This window comes from Panthera onca, chromosome B3, assembly GCF_046562875.1.
Source record: "Panthera onca isolate mPanOnc1 chromosome B3, mPanOnc1 haplotype 2, whole genome shotgun sequence".
Taxonomy (NCBI): Eukaryota; Metazoa; Chordata; class Mammalia; order Carnivora; family Felidae; genus Panthera; species Panthera onca.
The window spans coordinates 131177194-131188898 of NC_138344.1; the positions used below are offsets into that span (position 1 = coordinate 131177194).

The 11705-nt window shown below is 48.5% G+C and overlaps 1 protein-coding gene across 1 annotated transcript in view; it reads right to left on the reverse strand.

Moving 5' to 3' along the window:
* Positions 1–10745, reverse strand: part of KCNK10 (potassium two pore domain channel subfamily K member 10) — a 123792-nt gene extending 113047 nt beyond the window's left edge. Inside the window, exon 1 of the mRNA XM_060620469.3 lies at positions 10215–10745. Coding sequence (XP_060476452.1) covers positions 10215–10266 — 52 coding nt within the window. The 5' untranslated portion in view covers positions 10267–10745. The remainder of the gene's footprint in view (positions 1–10214) is intronic.
* Between the last annotated feature and the right edge of the window lie 960 nt (positions 10746–11705).

Here is an 11705-nt window from a genome sequence, read left to right on the forward strand (position 1 = left end):
GCACTTAGCAGAGCGCCTGGAACTTAGTATACATTCAATAAATAAGAGGGGAAAATGCTTACAGTAATTTTAAAATATAGCCTCAAATCCTTTGATACTCCTTGCTTCCAAAGTGAGCTTAATCATCCCAAGTATGAACTAAACTTAGTAATTCACATCTAACGAAAAGACTGTGGCTATAGTAACAATATGTGATTTCTGAGGTTGATTCATAAAAGGCATCGTCAATTCCACCTTGCTCTCTCTCGGATGGCTTGATCTGGGGGAAGCCACCCACCATGTCGGGAGGACATTCAAACAGCCTGTGGAGAGGGCCACATTGGCAGGAAATGAGGTTTCCCCCCCCAACAGTGAGCAGCAGTTGCAAGTCACATGAACACATCATCTCAGAAGCAGATCCCCCAGCCCCAGTCAAGCCATCGGATGACAGCAGCCCCAGCCGACATCCGACCACAACCACGTAGTGGCTCCTGAGCCAGACCACCCAGCTAAGCTGTTCCCAAATTCCTGATCCACAGAAACTATTAGATAATAAATATTTGTCATTGGTTTAAGCCACCAAATGTTAGAGTTTTTGTCCCACAGCAATACCCACTCCTCGGGAAGGCATGAATGAACACACATCATTCTGTAGACCAACCATGAAACCCTTTTTTTTTTTTTTTCCTCACAGTATCTGACAAGATTAACTTGTGTCTTATGGAACGCAATTTGGGAAATGCTGGTCTAGAACTTGACATTTTATAAAGCTTGTTCACACTTGTTATCTCATTTAATCATTTCACCAACTGTGAAGCAGGTGCTGACTGTGATCTTTATTTTACCCAAGAGAAAACTTAGGCCCAAAAAGGTTAAATGATTTGTCCAATTTATCATTCTAACTAATGCAATTGGTGGAACAAGAACTCAGACTCAAGTATTATGATTCCAAACTATATTTTTTTCTCTCATCTTTTCTCTGGTTTGACCAGAACAACCCAGGTTTTTGAAACCTGGGATAAGAATACTGACAGTCTAAGAGAGTCCCAGGGAGGGGGGCTGTGCAGTAGGCCATGCTCCCAGATGACCTGTATAATGAAATAGATGCTTCTCAAGCGGCTGGAGCTGTAGTGTTGTCTGACTTCTCAGAACAGGGACCATGTCAACCGTGATAACAACATAATGCAGGTACACGGAGCCTTCACAATGCTCCAGGATGCTTTTGAGAGTTGGCATATATCACTTTATTTAACCCACATAATAAATCAGAGAAGTACAGGGTGTCATCATCTCCACCTTACATGTGAGGCTAAGTCACAGACAAATGAAGGTACTTGCCAAAATCTGCCACTAGTAAGTGATACAGCTCAAACTGGGACCCAGGTGAACTAAGGACATCAAGCCATCATCATCTCAACCGTCTCCTTTCCCGTAAGAGTGGCAGAGCCCGTGCTAGAACCCAGATCCTTCCACCTTAAGCTCCAATCCTGTAGAGAGGGTAGCATCTAGTCCAGAAGCTAAGTTAAATAAATAGAACATACATTTAGTTCCACCAGGTTTCAAAGACGTATATGCTGAACCAGATATACCATAACTACTTCCCATATGGCCTCAAATTCCATCGAAAGAAATGAATGCCTTTGGCCCAAAGCAATATTCTCAACCAGTAGAATCTAGGAGTTGACCCAGGTTGGTTCATGGTTAAAACGGATAACAACAGATTCCTCCAAATTTGCAGGCAAAAAGAAGAAAAATAAGTTAATGGATAGAATCTTTTCATTTCTAAGCTTTTTCTCCCATCATTTTTTCTTAAACATTTGGACCCTGCTTCCTTATCTCATCTGATAAAGGTGACTAAATGTTCAATTGTCAAATATCACACCTGATACCAAGCATCTCTATTCAGACTGTCAGGCTCCTATTACACTAAATTTAGTAAGTTACACTAGTTGTCTTTATCCTGAGAAAATATTTGATATTCGGGGGATCTACAGGCATTCTTACACAGAAGAAACTCACTCTCCTGGTATTAAAATTGTTTTTAGAAATACAAATAGCATTGGGGGCCATTCTGCAAAGGTCACCATGACTTCCAGATTCCTATCACTTGGGTAAATCTGCACTGTCTCTGTGGGCATCTCTTTTTAAATTGAAACACTACAAACACCCCTACATTGGGTAGATGAATTAAAAAAATGGGATCCTCTGCATAAGAGATAGTGACTGAGGTCAGAACTCTGTGGGAGGGCAGGTGAGGGGTGAGGAGGGGTAAAGGAAGGAAGGAAGAAGGAAGGGAGATGGGAATGAGGGAGGTAAAGTTCCCTATGATGATGTGGTTTACGTATTGCAGCAGTTAACTCTCCAAATCCTATGTTTCACTACGATTCTAGTCTCCTTCAAAGTTCCCTCTGTGGCAGGGGGGGAGTCAAGGAACCAAAGTTGGTAGTATAGAAAATGGAATCCCCTGAAATCTTACCTACCTACCCTTCCACACCACCTCTTATGCCCATCCATCCAGCCTCCCCGGCTCTGGGAATGGAGGAGGAAGAGAACGCAATTCCCCCCAATCCCCTTGCCGATGGTTCTGGCACTCACCACCACCGCCACCCCGACCCTAAATGGAGGATTTGGAAGTCAGGTTTCATTTTCAATTCACAGTACTCAGTCCCAGACACTTCTGAGGAGAGAAAAAAACATCTCAGACTCTGTCTACAAACCACAAATAAATGTTCTTGAAAGTAAAATATGAGGTTTTGTTTCTCCATGCTGGGTAACAGTAATGAGCCTAACTTAGATAAACAGTTAAGTGTCCACTGACAATACCACGAGGACCAGAGCCCAAAGGTGGATGAGGATGGTTCCTCTGACCACCGTAAAAAAAAAAAAAAAATCTGCCAGGTGGGTGTAACTGACATTTAGGGAGATTCCAAAACCACACCATGCAGAGCAGAGCCCCCGACTCTGTCTCTGTCTGCTTCATCTTGTAAGTGCCGTTTAGAACAGAATCTGAGTACAGCAGAAGCTTCTCCCTTTAATTCACCTTTATGCTTCAGCCAAGAAAGCTGTCCAAACTGAAACCTCCTAATTGGCTCTCAGTAAAATGGCTTCATTCTGTTTCATTAAACTCTTCTAATTCTCTATGGACTAAAAGTCACAATAAAATAAAATAAAATAAAATAAAATAAAATAAAATAAAATAAAATAAAATAAAATAAAATAATCCACTATCTCTATAACCTTTTTCTTGCCAACAGTGGGCCCCCAGTTCTGTGCCATAGGAGATACCCTTCACACCATATCGCAGGTGTGGTTGAAGTCTCCCAATTTGGGGCAAGATGCACATTGTATTTTTTTAATGCATCTGACTTATGATGCTAATATACAGCCTGTTATGGACTGAACTGTGTCCCCTGCAAAATTCATATGTGGAAACCTTAACTACCAACATGACCGTATTGGAGATAGGGCCCTAAGGGGGTAATTAAGGTTAAATGAGGTTATGGGAGTGGGGCTCTAATTCAATAGCACTGTTGTCCTCGTTAGAAGGGGAAGCCACCAGAGTGCTGTCTCTCTACCTTGTGAGGGCACAGTGAGAAGGTGGCCACCTGCAACCCGAAGGAAGAGCTCTCATCAGACATCGATCCTGCTGGCACCTTGATCTTGCACTTCCAGTCTCCACAACTGAGCCACCCAGTCTATGGTGCTTTGTCATGACAGCCTGAGGAGACTAAGACAGAGCCGAAGCACAGATGTTTTTGGAAACAGGGTGAAGTAGCAAAATCAACCTGTCTTGTCTTAATGCCACTCAGCGAACACTGGGATGGGCAAAAGAACGGTGAAGCTCCCTCAGACACTGCTGGAAAAGAACCCCGAACCAAATCTTGGCCCAGACGATCTTTGGAACATTTTTTCTCTTTACTTTCTAGGATAATTGCGGTGATTTGGGCGCATTTATTAATCCCATTTGGAACGCTGATCTCCTGAAAGTTGGATGCTAAATCAAAAATAGATGGCTTTCTTTCCAGCAAGTCTAAGCTATACAAATGTGTGTCTGGAAACACGTTAGCAAAGATAGCGCTCAAGTGACCTTGATGGCCATAAGAGACTGAATTTTTTTTTAGCCAGGACAGCAGAAGTGAAATCCAAGGGTCTTCAGCTGAACTCTTGGGATAGAGTGCCAGCCAGTTTATGGCCTGCAGAAAACAGCCAGCGACTACTGACTCACTGATAGACTGAGAGCCTTTTTCCTCTAAATCTCTCAGAGAAACTTCTGAATACACTTACGGGTAAGAGTCAATGAAAGCGTGTGGGATGGACAAAGACCCTGGAAGGGAGGAAGGCTTGAGGGAAATTGGCCTTGGCCTGGACTTTAAGGATCGAAAGGACTGGGTTGGCCCCCAGCTCTGCCTGTTTGCAGCCTTGGGCCTCTAAATAACTCATTTCCTCTTCAACAAACCTCAGGTTCCAATAGCAACAAAAATAAGGTTGTTTCTAAAACAAATGAGATAACCTGTAAGAAGCGTTATGTAAACTGAAAAGCGCTAAACATGTACAAGATAGGCCTCTCTGTAATTCTGCATTCAGGTACTCACTAAAAACACAGCTTAAAAAAAAAAACAAACTAAAACCAGCTCCTTGGGCATCTGGATGACTCAATAGGTTGAGTGTCTGACTTTGGCTCAGGTCATGAGCTCATGGTTCATGAGTTCTCATGCTTGGTGAGATCAAGCCACGCATTGGGCTCCGTGCTGACAGCATGGAGCCTGCTTGGGATTTTCTCTCTGTCTCTCTCTGCCCCTCCCCCTCTCACGCTCTCTCTCTCTCAAAAATAAACAGACATTAAAAAAATAAAAATAATTAAAAATTTTAAAAAGCCAGCTCCAGCTCTGAAGCTTTGCTTCTTTCTTAAGTGGATTTAAATACCTAAAAAGAGCTACTTGTCAATGGCTAATCTGAGCCGAATTACTCATTGAATACCAACCGTATCTTTGTCAGGCTACATCACCACCCTGCCCCAGCCCCCACCGCACCCCCATTCAGCCTTTTCACTCCTGATGAGAGGGAGAACAGGAGGAAACAGTCTGCTGGAGACTTTTCGAGAGACGGGAGTTTGCAACAAGTGGAAATGTCTGTGTCCTTTCCAATACCCCGTTATACAGAAATATTCTTCCTTTCTCCTTATTTGTACTTTGCCGCTTGTAGCTTAGAGGAGTCCTGGAATTTCCTTCACACACGAAGACTTAGAGATCCTCTCTACTCCAACCCCCCAACCATCCACTCATTCAGCAAAAGTCACCGAGTGTCTACTAGGTGCCAGGCTCTTCCTGGGGCACTGGGGATATGAGAGTAACAAGACAGGGCAAGTTCCTGCCTGTTCATGAAGTTCATACACTAGTGAGGGAGGCTGGCATCAAATGAGACACATGAGTAAGAGGCTTTCGGACAATGACCAGTGCCGGGAAGACAACTGAACGGGCGACATAGTAGAGAGTGACAAGGCTGGGGACTGAGAGGGGAGGTCTTCGGAAGGGACAAGGAAGCCCTTGCTAAGAAGGTGACCTTTGAGCTGACATTCAAAGGTGGAAAGGAGCCAGCCACACGAAAATGCGTTCTAAGCAGTGGAAAGTGCAAGTCCCTGAGACAGGACCAAGTTTGATCTATTTGAGGAACAAAAGGAAGCCAATGGCCCCAAGGTCAGATCGAAGGAGAGGGTTGAAGAGATAGGGTCAAAGAGGCCATGTCAATGGTCCCTTTGCACATGGGAGGGGCAATGAGAAGAAGTGAAATGAGCAGCCCAAAGTCACACAGCTAATTACTGCTACAGCTTATTCTAGAACCTAATTCTTTTGCCTCCAAATCCAGGGTTTTTTACACCATATTGACCTGCTTGCCTTGAGGTGTGGGAATATTGTGTGCTGATCTTAATGCTTTTTAAAACCCCTTAAGATACATAAAAGCGGGGCACCTGGGTGGCTCAGTCCGTTAAGCGTCCGACTCTTGATTTCGGCTCAGGTCATGCTCTCGTGGTCGTGAGATCCAGAGGAGGCTCTATGCTGAGCATGGAGCTTGCCTGGGATTCTCTCTCTGCTCCTCCCCCGCTTGCTCTCTCTCTCTCTCTCTCTCTCAAAATAAACAAACATTAAAAAATATACATAAAAGCAGCAAGCCAATCCCAGTTTTCAGCAAAAAACCAACAGGTGATCCCAGTGATTTAAAATGCACATAAGTTTGGGGCACCTGGGTGGCTCAGTCGGTTGAGCATCTGACTTCGGCTCAGGTCATGACCTCGCGGTGCGAGAGTTCGAGCCCCGAATCGGGCTCTGTGCTGACAGCTCGGACCCTGGAGCCTGCTTCGGATTCTGTGTCTCCCTCTCTCTCTCTGCCCTTCCCCCACTCATGCTCTGTCTCTCTCTCTGTCAAAAATAAACGTTAAAAAAAATTAATAAAAAATAAATAAATAAAATGTACATAAGTTCTACAAAAGCCAGACTTGGTGCCAGTCAACTTTTTCTGAGGTCCTACACAAGCAGTAGCTATTTGTTATAGGCTTAGCTTTACAAATATGGAGGAAGGCCACAGCTCACCGGAGAATAATCATTTTACATTTAGGTCTTCGTTTTGCACCTAAACCTCTTGACAGTGCTTTGCTTAATTCACGCAAGGGCAATCAAAACCAATCTGCTCTCAATCCGCCTTCATTCTGTGCTATTAAATTGTCAGGTAATGGGGCTGTAAGTAAAACATCATAATTACAACCTCCTTCCACAATCTGTGAGCACCTCCACCTGAAGGTTCGAATCTGTTAATACTCAAAACCTACAGTCTGTGGAAGTGTCCCTCTCCTTTTCTGTTATAATGCTAGGTTCCCCCTGCATCTCTGCCCTGCTAAACACACTTGGTCTGTGTAAGCCCCAACTTCCAAAGAACAGACCCAAAGTCTGTCCAGTGGCCAGTGACTGGCCCACCAGAGGTAGAGGCGGAGATTCTATTTGGCTAGATGGGCTAATGGAAAAGGACTGAGTAGGAAAGGCATTCTTCTTCCTCTCCCTCCCCCTCCTCTTCCTTCTTCTTCTCTTTCTCCTTACAATGAGCTTCTCCAGCCCCTGAGCTCTGGGAGCCTCACCAGACAAGAGCCAGAGGTCCGAACAACTTAAGACATAGACTCAAAGAATGTATAAGGACCCCTGTTCTTGGGGCGCCTGGGGGGCTCCGTCAGTTAAGCGTCCGACTTCAGCTCAGGTCATGATCTCACGGTCTGTGAGTTCCAGCCTCGTGTCAGGGTCTGTGCTGACAGCTCAGAGCCTGGAGGCTGCTTCGGATTCTGTGTCTCCCTCTCTCTCTGCCCCACCCTCCTCGTGCTCTGTCTCTCTCTCTCTCCCAAAAATAAACATTAAAAAATTAAAAAAAAAAAAAAAAAAGGACCCCTGTTCTAGTCCAACAGCACCACACACTAGCTGTGTGATCTTGGGTAAGTTACTCAACCTCTCTGTTCTTTAGTTCCCCCACCTGCAAAATTAGGCCAGTATCTTCTTAAGTTTAAATAAGAGCAAATAACATTCTTCTAGTTAAATTGTAATGAATTAGTTAATAATAAACTATTTTTTAATGTGTGCAGAGCACATGGTTCCATACAGGTGTGAGATATACCACCCTCACTCCCTTACTCTCTTCCTGCCTCCACCTCCTGGCTAGAAAAGACTACTGCCACGCCCACCTGCAAGAAGATTGTGCATGAAGTCAGAGCATCTTACTGGAAGGTAGTTCAGTGGCACCCTGATGGCCATCGAGTGGGGCCAATACCACCGCAGAAGTATTATGAGAATAATTGCATGAAATAATGTGCATGAAACACCTGCATGCAATGATGTCTCATTAAATGTCAGTCTTTTTATTGGAGTCTTTTCATTTTTAGCACCATCCGTTGTGACTGTAGATGCTACTTGTGCACTTCTCCATTGTTGTCAGGCTGTAACATGTTGGATTCATCTGTGTTTAGCACTTTGATATATATAGAGAGAGAATGACGATTATCCAGAAACGTATTCTCAAAACCGAGGCAAACTTCACAGCCCTCCATCCCGACCAGAGTTCCCTGAAGATGCCAGTATGATTGTTTAGACAGCCGCCCACCTGACACACCTCAGGGACATCTCCCAGTCAACAAGTTTCAGACTGAACGCTCGAGCTTTCCTGCAAGACTGGTCCTGCCCTCACTGTCTTCCCGGTTCTTCCAATGACTCCACCTCCACGCTGCATTCACACAAAACCTGTTGATTTTCTTTCTGCCTTCCAGAGCTCCCTACCCCATCCACTTTTCCATTACCACAGCCACTACCCTGGTCCCTGTCACCATGGTGTCAGGTCCCTAACATTCACCCGAGCCACACAGCGCTTGTTTGGAAACGGAGTTCAGACCATACCTGTTCTCAGCTTGAAACCTTTCAGGGGCTTAAGATAAAGACAACACTCCTGTCCCCACCCCACAATCCTACCCTACCTACAACAACATGAGGCTGTTGGGGTCTGACACTATGGATCCACCAGCCACGCCTCAAAACACATGCTCTCTTGCTCTCCACTCTAGCCATGGAAACTGCCTTTCACTTCCTCAGATACATATGTTCCTTCTGCCGCAGGGCCTTTGCACTTGCTGTTTCCTCTTCTGTGTCAGTTCACCTCCTCGGTAGCCAATTAAGCCCTACATATCTTCCAGGTCTCAGTACAAGGGTCTGACTACCTTCCCTGACTGCTCACCTTCCCTGATCCTTGTCAATCTCTTCTACACTTAAAACCCTGATGCACTCCTTCATGGAATGTACATAAACATATAATTAGGCACTCTTCTGTGCATTGACTGATTTAGGTCTATGTCCCTCACTATAAAGTCCAAGAAGACTTGTTCTATACTATTCTGACTATATCTCCAGGGACAGCATTTGGTAAGTAGTGGGCATTCAATAAATATGTTTTGCAGGGACCAAAATAAAATTTAAAAAAAAAAAAAAAAAAAAAACAAAAAAAAAAAAAACAAGGCACACTCTCCAGAGATCAACAGACAAAAACTAGGTTGGGTTTGGGTTGTATAGGTGTAACAGCTTCAGTGTTGAAAACACGCAACACATCTTCACTCGTGAATAGCCAGTCAGCTTATAATACATTTACTCAACAAATAAGTGGGTTTCTGCTTTTCTGGTCTGGAGAAAAGAATAAATGCCCTCGCAAAACAAACAAACAAACAAACCAAAAAAATATTAAACACACATACACACATCAGATAAACAAATTTCAACCCAACACACACAGAGTTGTTGCCTAGCCCAAACCAGCTTCAGAGGAGGCTGGGAGAAATGATAAAACGCATTCCTGCGAAAACCGGACACTCGGTTGCAACTTGTTCTGCTCGCCTGGCAGTCATTCAAGAGGGGCCTTAACATCTGTATGCTAATTCCAGACACGGTGGTCGACGCTAGGCACACACAAATCTGTCTTGGTCGCTCTCTTTTGCGCCAAGGGAACGCTGTCCAACATTCATTAGAGCTTGTAGACCACACTGCTGCTCAGGCGGACACGCTGCGCGCCCCCTCCCCAGCCCTTGCCAGCCCCACCCTTCTCGCAAACCCTTTCCCCCTCCCACTTCTAGTCCTGTCTGAGCCAAACTAGCTGTCTGGTTTGGTAATAAGATTGAGAGAAGACTCGGAAGGCCCTGGGGGCTCCATTATGCCCCGTGCCTTAGGAGAAGGGCCACCTCCAGGGACCGGTGCTGCAGATCCGAGCCTCACTTGCTGCCAGGAAACCTTTCCCACCGAGGACACCCTGAGCAGGCTGCGCAGCTCCAGATCCAGGGGGAGGCACCCCACCCATCTGCCAGAGAGACAAAGATCACCAGAAACAAAGGACACACACACACACACACACACACACACACACACACACACAAAGTCAAAAGCAAATACCGACACTTGGTGTGAATTCAAGCCAAAGAGCCGGCTTGGTGTATCTTTAAATAGGTTTTGAGACAATCCAGGAGGGACAATGATTATGTGGTAATGACAGGCACTATCTGGGTTTGGAGCCCACGCTGCCTCCGCCCTCCTCCCACCCGCGCTGCGGTTCCCAGGCGCATTTTGCAGCCTCAGGACACACGCTGCCGGGAGCAAGAGTGCTTCCACTCACGGAAGCGCGCGCGCGCAGGAGGTGGAGGCAGGACGAGGGCCGCCCAAGTAGGAAATACCAACCTTTCGGATCCCAGTTCACCTGTTTTCTTGGAGTCTCGATTGGAAATTTCATGGCTCCGTTGCCCAGAAGGGGAGGAGATGAAAAGAATCGAAATAATAATAAAGTCCTCAAGCTTTACACGCCTCGGTACGGCAGTCCAACAAAACAATCTCCAAGGATGGGGGAGCCTTGGACTGGCTCGTGGAGGAACCCCGGAGAAAGATAAGTGGAAAAGACTGGCTAAGGAGAGACTGGAAACGGCTTAGGTGTTGGCACCGGCGGAAGGGTGGCCAGCTGCAGCCCCCTGGGTGAAAGGAAAAGTAAGACTGGCGAGGGGTGGATGGAGAGGGAGGCTCGGGAAGATAAAAGAGCCAAGCTGCTTCCCAAACGCGGGGGCGGCAGGTGGGGGGGCTGAGCAGCCGGAGGGCCGGCGCGAGGGAGAAACCCACTGCAGTGTCACTCCAGCCCCCGAAGGCGTGTGCGCACACACTCCCGCACACACTCACTCGCCCGGGCGCGCGCTCCGGCGGGCACGTCAGCCTCGCTCGGCCGCGCACCGCGCACACGCCCCACCCCGGCCGCGGCTCCTAGCCTCCCCCCGCCCCGGGCGACGCCCCCCACTCCCCACCCCCCGAAAGCCATTGGACGGAGGGGTGGCGCGGCACCCGGGGAGCGCGCGGCGAGGGCGACCCTCCCCGAAGCGCGCCGCGGACGCCGCGCCACGGCGGGAGAGCGCGCGGCGGGTGGAGGCGCGGGGCCACGGCGGCGCGCGGGGCTCCCGGCGCCCGGGCGGGAGCGGCGGCCGGCGGCGGACTTGCCCGCGGGGCGGCGGCGGCGGGCGCGGCGCGGCGGCCGGAAGCCGCGGCGGGGCGGGGAGCGGGCGCGGGCGCGGGGCGCGCCGCTACTTACTGGCTCGGCCGGCCGGCGGGCGGGCAGGCGTGGAGGCAGCCGCGGCGCGCTCGGTGGAGTTGCAGCCGGAGACACGCTTGGCTGCCTGGAAGGCGCAGCAGGAGGCGGAGGGAGGGCCTCGGCCGCCCCGCCGCAGACCTCGGCCTCGGGGGTGACCTCTTGCCACCCTGGGCGCTCACACACACACCCTTTTTTTTTTTTTTTTTTTCCCCTCACTTCATTTTTTCACTCCAGTCCCCTCCCGCGCCCGGTTCTCCCGCCTGCGCCCCGAACCCGCGTCCCCAGCGCACTCGAAAGAGGCCGGTGCCAGCCATGAGCCTTTTGTTCTGGGACCGCTCCGCGTTGGCCGCGCTCTCCCCACCCGGAGAAGCTCGCTCCCCAGGCGCAGCCCGGTCCCTTCCCCAGCTACCTGCAGCCCGGCTGGGGCTGCTGCTCGGAGGCGGGGGAGGCGGCTGGAGAGAGACGCCACGACCCCAGAGGAAACTGGAGTTGCCAAGACCTAGCGGCCCCGGGAGCCCGGGGGGGCCCAGCCCGGGCAAGTGCAAGGGAACCCCACACATGTTCCCGGAAAGAGGCTGAACCTGGCGCCTCTCCCCTACCCC